The sequence below is a fragment of the Chrysemys picta genome, chromosome 6, assembly GCF_011386835.1.
Source record: "Chrysemys picta bellii isolate R12L10 chromosome 6, ASM1138683v2, whole genome shotgun sequence".
NCBI lineage: Eukaryota > Metazoa > Chordata > Testudines > Emydidae > Chrysemys > Chrysemys picta.
Window position 1 is genome coordinate 59422941 of NC_088796.1, and position 14424 is coordinate 59437364.

The 14424-nt window shown below is 36.9% G+C and overlaps 1 protein-coding gene across 10 annotated transcripts in view; it reads right to left on the bottom strand.

The window, feature by feature from the left end:
- MCTP1 (multiple C2 and transmembrane domain containing 1) overlaps nucleotides 1-14424 on the bottom strand; it is a 473721-nt gene that overhangs the window by 71604 nt on the left and 387693 nt on the right. For 9 of the 10 annotated variants that reach the window (XR_010588809.1, XR_010588810.1, XM_008172983.4 and 6 more), the window contains one exon: nucleotides 9982-10101. Coding sequence is in view for 8 of the 10 variants with exons in the window: in XM_008172983.4 (XP_008171205.1) it covers nucleotides 9982-10101 (120 nt within the window). In the remaining 2 variants the exon portion in view is untranslated. Of the gene's footprint in view, nucleotides 1-9334; nucleotides 9538-9981; nucleotides 10102-14424 lie in introns of those variants that run through there. The other variant, XM_065550186.1, reaches the window with a different exon arrangement.

The window sequence follows — 14424 nt, forward strand, 5'->3', positions numbered from 1 at the left end:
ATCTTAAACAGCATTACAGACATTAATAAACTAAGCCTCACAATACTGCTATGACCTATAGAGTATTATTATTATTATTATTATAACTGAGAAGTTTGACTTGCCCAAAGTCATACAAAAAGTCTGTGACAGCCAAAAATCGAACCGAGATCTTCACTTCCCAACTCCTGTTTAGCCAGAAGATGATTCCCTCCTCCCCCCATGTTATTCCATCCTATTTTCTCATTCCGTGTTAGTCACATCATCAATTAAACTAAGCTTTAGGAGTGTCAAATTGTCTGGAAATGAAAAATGATTTAACTCCGTTATTGTATCAAAATAAAACGTAATAAAAGTACTTCCATCTCTGGGCAGCATAAATTATTCTTTATGGCATATGAAGCATTGACCCATGTTTTCACTCATCATGAAACTTTGAAAGAAGAGTTAGAAAAAAGATACAGAGTGAAAGCACATCACTACAATGATACAGTGTACCAGAAGGAATTCAGATACTCAAGTTTCTTAAGACTGGTTGCTACCCAAAACTGAAACAATGAAAACAGAATCCTTATAACCATGATATAGAAAGAATCTGCAAGCTGAAGTCTTTTTTTAAAAATACACTTAAGAACAACCTATTTACACAGACACGTGAAGCAAGGATTTATAAGATCATTACAGCAAATGCAAATTCAACAGATTCCAGCTTTTGAGTTTAATGCCATACCTAGGATCAAACCAAGAGTAAGAAAAAGAATTTTTTTTTTACTCTAGCTGGCTGCTTTTCAAATAAACCTTATATGTGCTACTTTGGTCTTCAGCAACACAGTACATTAATCCAGACATCTATAACAATATCATGCTTTTTCAATGAGAAAAAATATTAAAGGAAAAAATGATATTAAAGGGAAAACATATCAGTTAACAAAATATCAGTTATTTTATAAAAGTTTTAAGAAAAAAATCTTAGATCAGCCCTAGAATACTCACTCTAAATTATGCTTTCCGATACCTTGCTTGAAATCAAGGTAGTATTAATCAAACAAAGGAAGGGCACTGGGGAAATCAGAAAGATCTAATGCAAGCAGTTAAAAGTGACATGACCTTCTGTAATGTCACTTGTCACAGCCTTATATGCCACACACTGGTAGAAGGTCTTGAAAGAACCTGATTCTTGGTACTGTTCCTTGAATATAAGACTAATACAGATGACATTTTAAAAAACACACGTAGATGGCCTCAAATATGGAATATCAGCTACTTTATGGCCAAACAGTAAGCAGATGATATTAAAATGTCGCAAAACAAAGCCCTTCCTGTACTAAATAGTTTTGAACAGTAAATATTTTACAGAAAAAACATGCAAAATAATTTGTATATAATGATAGGAGATCACTCTTGCCCCATTCCCACTTTCTACAATGTAACAGAATTCTGTCTGCAAATGCTGCATAATTCACACACTGTTGCTGGAGCACTTGTAACAGAAGCCACTTTATACAGTAAGTTATCTTAGTTACATTCAGAAATATATAGAAGAAGCTTCACTACCCTCTTCATGCTTTTCAAGAGAAGAAAATTGGACTAGCATGTACTCTTAGAATTTAGTGGGCAATTAATTACTTCTTTTAGTTACTTCTTTTCTAGAGTTTTAAAAACTCAAACTATTTATTAATAATTCATTAAAAGATGGGATTTGGGAGTAGTGGGACTGTTCAATGTAACATCTAATAGCAACATCAATAAAATAGTAGTACAGTCTAGTTATTTACAACCATCTTAGGTCAGAATAAGAGTGAAGAATAACTCAATTCCAAAGATCCTTAAAAATATCTACTGAAATTAAAAATTTTCACACAAAGGAAGTTTATTAACTGCGTGTATAATGTTAACAAAATTGTTTCTTACTTTAGAACACTCCTGCAGTTTCTAGAAGAAAAGTTACTAAACAATCACAGCAAACGCACAGTAATTAAGTACATTCTGCTACCACCAACTTTTCTATAGCTATTCCAATGGAAACAACTGTGTGGTTAAAGGGGTATTTTTGATACATTTCCAAGTGAGTTGTACCACAATACTCTTACTCTAATACGCAATGTAAGAGAATTCAAAAGGAAGAACCATAGTCATCCAGATGTGTTTAATGACTGAAATCTTAATATAATTTAAAGGCAGAATCCTGTGAAGTGCTCAGCAATTCCTAAAAAGGAGTAGGTAGGTGCCCTGAACTGGTAGTTCAAGTGTTCAGCACTTCTGATTTGCTCAGCACCTCAATGGATTGGGCTTTAAAACAATAGTTTCAAATGAAAAACATGTAATATTCCAATTTATTTTGTTAAAATGTCCAAATGCCTGCAGACACTAATATTTTGATATAACCTATCACAAATCAGGAGCCTGCTCCTGCTCCCATTGAAATCAAAGAAAACAGGATTGGGCCCCAAATGAACATTTCCACCCTACTGCTGGTTAGCTGCATTCTTCAGCACAGTCTGGAGTTCATTTAGATAATTTTGTCTCCATGTAAACTAACTACAACATGTGTTGGTATGTCAGTGGATTTACAACACTTCTGTGTAAATGTAATATAAAATTATCGAATGTGTATGGATTGAGGATTCCCAAAATCGTTCAGGCTATTTCAGGCATCTTGAAAGTACCTGAGGTCAAACTGAAAACCTTCATAGTCAATAAGCTTGTTATTACTGTGTTTATGTGGTCATAGTCACAAAAGGACATCTGCTTTTCTCACAGAGTTGTTGAGGAGAAATTTTTCAAAAGACCTAGCTTAATTAAAATATCCATCTATTTTACATCATATTTATAAAGACAATAAAACTCACTAACAGATTTTAATTTAACAATGTAGTATATCTGAAATACAACTGAACTTATGGTAGCTCCTGAGTTTGATTCACACCATTAAAGATTTGACCTTGAAGTATTTCATCTACAGGAGTCATCAAGATAACTGAACTACAAGATGTAATAATAATTAGTGTGATAAGCTTGCCAGTAAGGCTGAATATATTGCAGTACAAAAGAGGAGACTAAAAAGAAAAGCATTAGTACTTTACTGCTAAAAGACTTCCTGATTTTTACAGATACAATTATTTCTTCTTACAGAATACATTTCTTTGGCTCATTCTGGGAAGTGCTCATGATGTAATTTAGTCTGATGCTTAATAGGAAATGTGTCTTTAATGTGGCTATCAGATGCCTTTTGATGCATGCCACTGATTACATACAGTCCGGTAATATCAACAAAAGAATTTTTATTTGCAGTATAAGGAGTTTCTCTGTAACATACTTTATTACACAAGAACATATAACTTTTTTGCTTGATGTCAGCTTCTTATGCACCCAATATTTAGTTGCTAACGCAGTTAAGACTAAACAGTTTTCATATAAAATATGGCATCAGAAGAAGTTTTTCAATGCATTTCTTTAAATATTTGGATCTCAATGCTTTCAGGAATTCTAGCTGATATTTACACAAAGCATTGTGAACAGAATACTAGGTTTTTATCTGAAGTATATCTCCATCTAAAGGCTTCAGAATGTACTGTATATTTGTCTTGTAGACAAAATCTGATCTGTCTGGCTTTATGACATTTTTTAAACCAGTGAAGCAGAAAAAAATATTCTACATTTGGCTAAATATAAATTGTTAATTTACTACACAACGAACTTTTAAACAACAACATTTTAAAATATTTTGTCACCACGGAGTTTAAATAAAACATTGACAATAAAGTAGTTTATTATATTTCTTGTCAACAGAATTAAAATGTAATTGTTTGTCTTAAATTTAATCATTAACTTTTCAGCTAGCACTAGGGTTCTAGGAGGACAAAACACCACTCATCTACATATATACTTACACCACAACATGTACATTTGTTGAAATAACTGAGTTTGTGAGTGGTGTCAAAAGTTAGGATACTGAAAGTTGGGGCAGCACTTTTGCCCTGTCACATATTTCGAATTGTATATCCTTATTATACATATGTCACTGTAACATTAGCCCAGGTGATTATGACAACTCTTTTTAGGTAATTATATATTTGGAGAAACACACTAATTTTGGAAAACAACTTGAAAATTACTGAGATCTAGTCTGAATTAACATCCTTAAAAATAACATCCTTAACATGCTTAAAAATAACCTCATATAATGGGTGTTTTTACTCCAACACTAAATTGTTCTTAGTTTAAAGAATAATGATCAAGACATGTTGGAACTGCTACAGTATTATGTCAATCCAGTAGTTACATAAGTCTGGGCACAAATGAAAAAAAATCATTAAGAAATTCTGTACAAAAGAATGCCTATATATTTTCCATACAATAGTGTAAGGCTTCGGGGGGAAAAGTGTTGCAAAATTTCACTTTAAAAATTACTCTGTTTTGAGGAAAAAAGGGTAAAAATCTTTCTAAAATGAACATTTCTGGGATTTCTTTCCTTTCTGTAGGCAAAAACAACTGCAAGTAAGCTAGGCTTGGAGAAGTTTTTTAAAAAGTGCTCTTGGGCTGAGACCTTGTATGCCCTGTTAGTGAGTTTCTATGGCAGAGATACAATATAAAACCCTGAAGGCAGAGAATTATAATGGAAGCTTAGACTGCCTCCTTAACTATAGTGGCATGAATAGCCAACTTTAATAATGCATTCCTTTTCATTGTAGAAGAGAAATACTGCATAACCAACCTAATTTTTTCTTTATGTAGTGTACTGTGTGATTGCTAAATTAGTGCATAATGTATTTGTAATATTTATAGTACCAACATTTAGTTAAATAACGTTTATGTAAGATTTATGTTGATTTTTTCATTTCTCATTTAATGGCAGATTATGAAGACTCTGTTTCATAAAGATAATTCTCCATTTAAATTCATCAGGCCATTAAATATTAAAATTATGTTTCTGATGCAATCTAGAACAAATTTGTCCAGCTTCAGTGATTATTTGCATTCATAAAAATTAGGCTTGATTAATAAAATGTAAATGCTTGATTAAGCTGACATTTTCATGTTTCAGTTGTGATTTATTAAAATGAGCCCCTGTACCCTGGTCTGGTTGGGTAAGATCATTTACTTTTCTTCTTTACTATATATGTAGTATATAAGGAATAAACACGTAGCTCCATAAAAAGAGGAATGGTTCTCAGCAGAATGGTTCTCATGCTGCCTGTGGTCTCTATGTTCTGAAGGAGCCCAAAGTGAGTATACAGGTTGGAATCCATCTATAAAGGCTTTTTTTAGCCAATCACTGTGCTGTTGAGAGTATAAACTGAGAACAGGTTATATTTTTGTAGAAGTCAGCAACCAAGGAGACAAGTTATAGAAGACTAATTTTGTGAAATAACCTTGTGCACTTTCCTGCACTGATGAAAGAGTTTTGAACGTCATGTGTCTTAAGCAGAACCAATGTCAGGATTAGAGTCGCAGCCCATCTTACTGTATACAGGAGAACTAGAGCATTGCATTGTGAGATAGCAAGCTATTGTTTGGTGAATATGCTGCACAACTGTTGCTGTGCAATCTTAAACAGTATTGTACAGTGAAAGCAACTCTGTTTTTCCCTTACCTTTATGGGATTACAAAACAAAAGCTAGTTTATATATACGTATTTATATGTGAACCTGAAGATTTTTATTCTCTGGCTACCACTACCATTTATGCTTTTTTAAATAAAAGGCAGCTTTTCTAATGAACTCATGTGCTAATCCCAGATCTATCAGCAACTCTCTATGATACCTGGGGCAAACAACATAACCCCAGTGTTTCTCCATCTATTAATGGAGACAATACTATTTATCATCTTCATAGGTTTGTTGTGAGAATTAAATTAGGTAATGTTTGTAAAGCACAATAAAGAAGAAAAGCACTAGATATGTTGCCTGTTTGCCAAGGCAGTAAAAATATCAGTTCTTTGTTTCCCTCTCTCTTTGTTCTCCTTCAATAGGCCAAGTGGTCTGTCATTGTGTCGTGCTCTGCTACTCTGTACATAGTATATGGAGGCCCAAAACAGATTAGAAGTGAAAAAGGAGATCTTTTATTGGAGTAAAGTTTCACATAGAAAATTAATCAGGCTGCATCTTGGAAAAAACTTCCTTGCACCCACCCACAACCCCCTGGAGCATGCTCACTATAGCCTTAGGGCTTCTAACTGTAAATAGCTATTCTCACATTGGCCACCTGGTGGCAATAAGCATAACAAAAATACTTACATTACATTTGACATGAACCACCTGAGCTGGTCCCATGTAGAGGCAACACTTCCTACCAGTGACTGACTGACAGGAAGTGTTACATCCAAAAATACAGATTCAGTGAAGCTGACTAAGAGGGGTGGACAGCAAGGTAGAAAGCGTACCAGAAATAGATACCACTTTGTTTCATACTGTCCCAGGATTCATCATTCATCCTTTAATGTTGCCACCTGGGCTCCTTTTCATTCTGCTTCCATTCCAAAATCTTTTGCAACTTAAAAATAACCTGACAAAAGTATTTCTTCTCTTTTGTCCAGTCTCTTTCTGGTTTTCTAACAGTGAGCCTTCATCTTGTGTGTGCGTTCATTTTCATAAAGATGTTCTAGGAGGAGAATTGCTAAGTTGAATAGAAATTATTTTAGTGGGGGAGATATTCAAGGGCATGCTTATTGACAGGAGAAAATGTGAGCTTGTGTGTAGTGTTTCAGACAGAACCTTTGCAGTGAAAGAGAGAAAGAAAAGCACTAATACTATTTTACTTATTCTACTAAAGTTCCTCATTCAGTGTTAAAAGAAAGCGATTCTTTCTGTGATACTTTACAATTGTCACGGCATGATGTAAAAAGTTTACTTAGTTTGGACCACATGTATTGCTGTGAGACCCTAATACCACTAGTACTTGGACCACAGCCTTAGCAAAAGGAAACAGTCACATTTTGATGAGACCTAAAGCTAATGAACAGAAGTCTACACCTTTCATTTTTATTAATTCAAGTGAATCAGCTGGACAAAATCCTCCTTAAAGCAGATGATCTGGACAAATGGTGAAGCTCATGTGATTCATCTGCATCTATAACTTATTTAATATTCATTCTTCTTTATGCAGATCAAAATGGTGCAAAAATGTGTGCAGTGTTAAAGACTGCTTAACAATAGTTAAACAGGATTGTTTAAAAAGTGGAAAGATTGTTTAGAAAAATGGGAGAACGTAATGTTTCTTTAAATCTGTGGAAGCTCTACAGTGATAAGGCTAATCTTAGCTGTGGGCCACAAAGGTGGCTACCTAACGTGCTGAATTTGTGGTGGTGCAGTTGTGTGTATTCTTTTGGGAAAAAGTTCCTTGCTCTTTGGAGGCACTGCAGCAGCCACTACCCTGAGTAAACGCAGGAGTATGGCTGTCCTACTGGTGGGGTCCAAGAAGTGTTGCTACTGCTGTGAGTCCTTGACTCTGAGTGGGGGCAGTTCTTCCTCCCCCCAGTCTTTCTCCCTTCCTGATGCATTTTTGCTTTGGTCTTACTTGCTGTATGTTGGTGGCAGCTTCTGGGGTTAGAAGAAAATGTCAGAGTGATCATTGACATTGGGCAGGACAGTGGTAAGTGCCACCATGGAGGACAAACCTAGCCAAAGCTGGCACAGGTGTTGGTGACACAGCCAGTGGAGGCCAATGGGGCAACCAGGAGGATGTCTGTCTGCTACGGTGACCCTAGAGCAGCATGAGCTGCTGGTAGGGCATAAACATGGGGTAGTCACTGCAGAGCACCTGGACAGGGGATGAGAGTCCTGATCAGAGAATCTATGAAGCAAGTGGGCCTTTGGCCACTGAGTAACCAGTGACAGGCCCCCAGAGTGATAGTGCCCTTCAGACAGGAACCCATATAATGGGGAAGCAGTTCCATTTTTCCAGCAGGCTACTTCGCCTGCTGCCAACTTTACTTTGGGATCCTTTGTTGTCTTCTCTGCACACCTAGTCCCACCAAGATTACTTCTCTGCTCTAGTCCCACCTGCAGAAGTGCCCAGTACTCCTGAAGTAAAATTGTCAATCTGCTACCATGCAAGACTCAAGGAAAAAGCTGAAGCCCTGTCTCCCCTATCTTTCATCACAGGAAAGGAGGAGGGATGCAAGGAGTGTCATCATCTGGAGAACAAGAACAAAGGAGTACAACAAGGGCACTTTTGTGGGGGTTAGTGGGAAAATAATTATTAAAGAAAACCTATGCAAGTCAGATGGAGTTGAGGGTAGGTGATAATGAATTAAAATTGGGGTGCATATATTTAATTTTGCCAAGGACACCAAAACATCTAGCTCCAGCCCTGTCCGCTGAAGCATTGAGAGAAAAGTTCCTTCTTCAGTGTTGGAACATAGCAACTCTGTGATAATTCACCACTGCCATGTGATAGGAAAGTAATCAAACAAGGTGTTAGAGGAAGCAGAAGGTAGAGTTGGAGACAATGACAAGACAGGCAGTACTCTCAAGTGAACCAGCAACCATAAAGATGTTGTGTATGAGTGCATGAAATGGAAGCGAGTCAGCATCCATTTATGATTGGACATATTAGCCTGCCTACCCGCTTGGCATTTTAGTTCACAGCAGATTTGCAATGTTTGTATATACTAATCTGTGGGTCTTTTGAGCAGAAACTGACCAGTATCATATGCCAAAGAATTATGTAGGAACTAGAATTTAACCTCCCAAACTCATTGTGTTTACAATTTATCAAAAGCCAGACTAAGTGGCAGGTTAACCTAGCTCACACACAAATTATCTGGGTGTGACTTGTGTTGTAACAAAATTCTTCAGATCATCTGACAAGAGAAGAAAGGATTATGTCACAACAGAATAAGCACCAATGTACTACAAAAGGGTTGGCACCTATGAGGGCAGAGAAAATGATTCCTGTGCTGTAAAAATATTCTAAGAAGGATGACTTAAGGTTGGTTCATCTCTCATCTCCAGATATCTACTCAGCAAATTATTTCATTGATCTGCAGCAGAGTACAGTCTCTTATGCTTCAGTTGGTTAGACAATTGAGATTGGCATGTAGTAAGGGTATTAAAAATCACAAAGAACTCCCCAGTTGTTCTCTTTTCAAGATTACCAATGTGTCTGATTATTTTTCATTCATATTAGACAAGTTTAAAGAATAGTTCTTTATTAATGAGTATAAATTCATGTGCTGGGAGTTGAGCATTTAAAAACACTAATTAATAATAAATATACTTTGCTCTTACAATTTACAGAACCTTTAGCTTGACAATCTCAAAGCAATTTACAAAGGTGGGGGATATGCTTAGTTTACAGATAAGTACTAAGTGACTTGACTGAGGGCACACAACAAGTCACTGCGAGAGCCAGAAATAGAACCCAGATCTTCCGATTCTCTATCCAAGAGAGCACATTGCTTCACTAATCAGTTATTTTTTTCATTGTGTAGTAATTTAGAAGGCAGAAATATTCTTGATGATACTTTGTAAAATTTCCACATGATACGTGTTAGTGAGCTCAGCTAAGACCTTCACGTAAAGATTTGTGACCCATCTTGAAAGCCATCTGACAAGTCTGCAGTTTTTAGTGGAAGAGAGGAATTTTGGCAGAATCAGCACTTTTTAATTTCAGTAACTAAAAAAAAATGTCAGACTATAGTTTTCATAAGCTTTCAACGGGGCTACACACACACACACAGTTTTCAAAAGATTTGTTTGCCCTTCCCTAACCAGTAAAATAACCAAACATACACACCAGCTTTGAGGACGGAGCATGCTCTAAGGCATTTTTAAAATTAGTTTCAACAAAAGTAGAAACATTTATTGAACAGCTGGAAAAAAAGTTCCATCATGGCTAGGAAGAACTGTCCATCAAGCATCATGAACTGAAATGTTTTTGAAAGGACATTGTATTTAAGTAGAGAAATTCAGTTTCTGAACCAAACTCAGTTTTAAAATCTTGTCTTAGTATAAGTTAAAAAACAAGTACAAGTATGTGCTTAAAAAAGTAAATACTTACTGTATCATGTTGCGTGTTATCTTTCCCCGATAGGATCAAGAAATAGTTCCATGCCAACAGTAACAACAAAGCAAGCGGAATCATGTAGAGCTCAAAGTTCCAAACCACAAAAAGAAAAAGCTAAAAGATAGAGGAGAGATAAATGATTAAACTCTGAATTTATTCAAAGTAAGGAGCAGTACATTAAACAAATCTAAACAAAACAACACGCTCTCTCTCTTGAACAGAGACCAGGAATGATTGGTTAATGTGGCTGAATGCGCAACTGAAACCACAAGTTTGAAAGCTACTACACCTCTGAAAATCAGTGGTGACATGACAAATTTGATATAAAGCATTAAACTAAATATATACAAAAGAAAATATAAAACATTCCAAAAATGTGAAAACATTTGAATAAACAGCAATAACGTTTAAAGGATCAGAAATACTTTAATACAGATTTTGTTTAACTTAAAAAAAAAAATTCCCAGGGTTTATTAAGAGAGAGTCTTCTTGGGGCACAGCTTTCAGCTAAAAATACTAAAGAAAAGGTGAACAAGATGACACTTGTACACATACACCTCTACCCCGATTTAATGCGACCCGATATAATACAAATTCATATATAACACCCGGGGGGGGGAGGGCTGCGCACTCCGACGGATCAAAGCAAGTTCGATATAACGCAGTTTCACCTATAACGCAGTAAGATTTTTTGGCTCCTGAGGACAGCGTTATATCGGGGTAGAGGTGTATTTGTTGAGATTTTTCTCTTCTTGTAATAGACTTCCAGCTCTCACAACTAACATTTTTAAAACTCTAGAATTAAGCAATCTAAAATTACTTGCTTGATTTTCCTCTCACATGACAAAAATGGTAGCTGAAAATACTATGGTAAACGATACTATAGCTGAACCTGCTCCCAGTCTTCAGCATCATGTATTGGTAACACTACATGCTTTTCTTCTGAATACTATATTCAAGCCTTGTACTTCCTTACATTTCTTCTGCTTTCTAAAATTAATTAAGTGCAGTGTCCCAGAACTATGGCAAACCCAAACCAAAACATAGCTACTAGAGCAGAGGTTCTCAAATGTCATTGTGCCGTGACTCCCTTCTGACAACAATTACTACATGACCCCAGGAGGGGGGACCAAAGCCTGAGGCTGCCTGAGCCTCACCCCGTGCAGGTGGGCCAAAGTCAAAGCCCAAGGGCTTCTACCTCAGGCGGGGGGCCTGTAACCTGAGCCCTGCCACCCAGGGCTGAAGCCCTCTCGCTTTGATTTGGTCCCAGGCGGTGCGGCTCAGGCTTCAGCCCTGGGCCCCAGCAAGTCTAATACCAGCCCTGGTGACCTCATTAAAATTGAGTCATGAACCACTTTGGGGTCCTGACCCACAGTTTGAGAACCGCTGTACTAACTCAAACTAAAAAATGGCTCCTTTTTCTCATTCCTATACTTTAGGTACATTTTGGTTTGATCAAGAACTAAAAAGGGATTTTAATAATCCTTAAAATTGAGGATTATGTTTAATAGAGCCAAAACAGAACATCGGATTATAAAAGACTAGTGTGAATACCAGTGTAAAAACCTACATTTTTAAGAAATCCACAGTACCAGATCAATTAACTTGCCTTCTTCCGTCCTATGGCCACCAAATGGCCTGTATATGAATGTCTTGGGAGACTGCAGGACAAGCTTGATAGCTATTGAAATTTTTGCAACAGAAAGGTGTTATGTGGTATCATACAATTAAAGGGGTATTGGCACTTTTGATACTCATTACTCCATTTGGGAAATCTGTATGTTGTTCGGGTTATTTAGTTTAAAAGGAAACCTATTAGAAGTAGTGTTGAGTAAGAAACAAGTTTTAAGAGAATTCCAGAGATCTGTAAGAATTACTTATGAGAGAATTCTTCTAAGGATTTACTAACATACATTTTGAGAGGAACATTTACAGGAGTGTGATTTAGCAAGATCAACTCAAGTCAGCTTAAAACAGGAATCTCCAGCTCAGAAAAGAAACTCACCTCTATTCGCTCAGAAAAAGGCTTGAGTGAATAGGTAAGAACATAAGAGTGGCCATACTGGGTCAGCCCAAAGGTCCTTCTAGCCAAGTATTCTGTCTTCCAACAGTGGCCAATGCCAGGTGCCCCAGAGGGAATTAACAGAACAGGTAATCATCAAGTGATCCATCCCATCGCCTGTTCCCATCTTCTGGCAAACAGAGGATAGGGACACCATCCCTGCCCAACCTGGATAATAACCATTGATGGACCTATTCTCCCTGAATTTATCTAGTTCTTTTTTGAACCCTGTTATAGTCTTGGCCTTCACAACATCCTCTGGCAAGGAGTTCCACAGGTTGACGATGCGTTGTGTGAAAAAATACTTTCTTTTGTTTGTTTTAAGCCTGCTGCTTATTAATTTCATTTGGTGACCCCTAGTTCTTGTGTTATGAGTAGTAAATAACACATCCTCATTTACTTTCTTCACACCAGTTATGATTTTATAGACCTCTATCATACCTCCCCCCTTAGTCCTCTCTTTTCCAAGTTGAAAAGTCCCAATCTTATTAATCTCTTCTCATATGGAAGCCATTCCATACCTCTAATCATTTTTGTAGACTTCGATAGGAGCTCTGGAAGTAAACTCTGACAGACAGGGGAAAACAAATTCCAGAGACTGCCTGTTGTGAACTGCCCCTGCCTGCAGATGTCCCCAGCCTTAATTTTAAATCTGGTGACCGGTAGATGGAGAGAAGTAATTTCTAAAGAAAGACCTAACTGCATATGGCTTTGTAGAATAAAAACAACACCCTGAAGCAAATTGGTGACCAGTTCCGTCTATGGAATACAGATGTAATGTGCTCCTGGTCTTCAAGGGTAGTCCCAAGCAGAGTTCACTATAATAATGCACTCTAGTAAGAAGACAGACATAGTTAACTATGGCAAAGCCCACATCTGGAGGGAAAGGGTGTAAGCTCCTAATTTGATGCAACTGAAAGCAAGCATTATTGGTTACTGCTGCAAGCTCTGAATCCATGCATGAAAACAAAGGACTCTTAGGCTAGAAACCTTTAACAATACGCAGACATTTTCAATGAATACAAAGAGTAGATATACATTGCCATCTCGTTTAGATGATTTTCCTGACCCACCAGCACTATTTCCATCTTGTCTGGGATGAGCTTCAACCAATTTTCTCATTAAAACACCTGTCTCAGTCAGACACTAGTAAAGCAAGAACACCACATTTGCTATGAAAATGAAATGAATGGCTATGGGAAATCAGCACAGTGATAGGACTGCAGCTCAATCCGCTTCACTATCCCCCCCCCCCCCACCCGCCATTAGAAAAATGCACAATAAATAAGACACGCAACAAACTAAAAACTCCCAATATTAGAAAGAGACTAACATACATGAATATCTGGGGCAAAATGATGAAAAAAAATTAGGGGTATTTTTCAGTTCCCACAGACAAAGCATCTTACAACTATTTAAAAAAGAAAAAGCTGTGTATGTGAATCTATTCCTTTCATTTCATTTCACCCATGAAAGGGAAGGGAAACTACATATTCCTCCATTAAACAAGTACAGATAATACAAGAATGAAACAGGTGGAAAAGAAAAGGAAGAAGGATGAAAGGTTCCTGGGCCCTACCCATACCTGTAAAACATCCAATTGAACATGGACTATATCTGCTATGATCTCTTCTAAAGAAATAATGGGTCCTCTCAAGCTTAAAAGAAAAAAAAAAAGGATCTTCATTACTACTGAAACAAGCCAACTATTTTAAGGGAGGAGTGGGTGTCCCAAAGGTTACAGTTTAATATAGCTGCCATTTGCATAGGATACTACACAGGAGGATTTTTTCCTTCCTTTCCCCCTGCTGACAAGGATTTCAAGAGCATAGGCATGAACCGGTCATTTACAACATCACACCAGTTGATACCCTTAGTGAGATATATATGCATAAGATGATTATTCAGTGAGACACGTGATACTACCCTAGTGTACCACACTTCAAAAAATAATTTAAGTTGGAATATTGAATATCCTATTCTTTTGCAAACTATAGTATTTTAAAAAGAAATCTCATCCAAAATGATTAACACTTCCTACTGTTCAGGAAAAAAAAAAGCCTGCCCTTTCAGGCTAGCAGCTGTGGATCATTAGCTTTCCAGTGATGAGGTGTGTTTGATGAGTATTTTTCTTTCTAATTAAGAGACGAGATTCTCTATTTGACTCTCTTCAGACAGAAGTGAAGAGAAAGCAATCTGCCTATGTGGAAAGGCCATATCCTACAGAACAATTATTTCAGATGTCTTTATCTACTCCCTTCTAATTTCATTTCTTTTTTTTAACTGAACCCACATTGGCACCCAAGCCTTCACAGCATTTACCTATTTGTCACCTAAGCCTGCCCCTATTATATTACCCCTATTTTTTACTATAA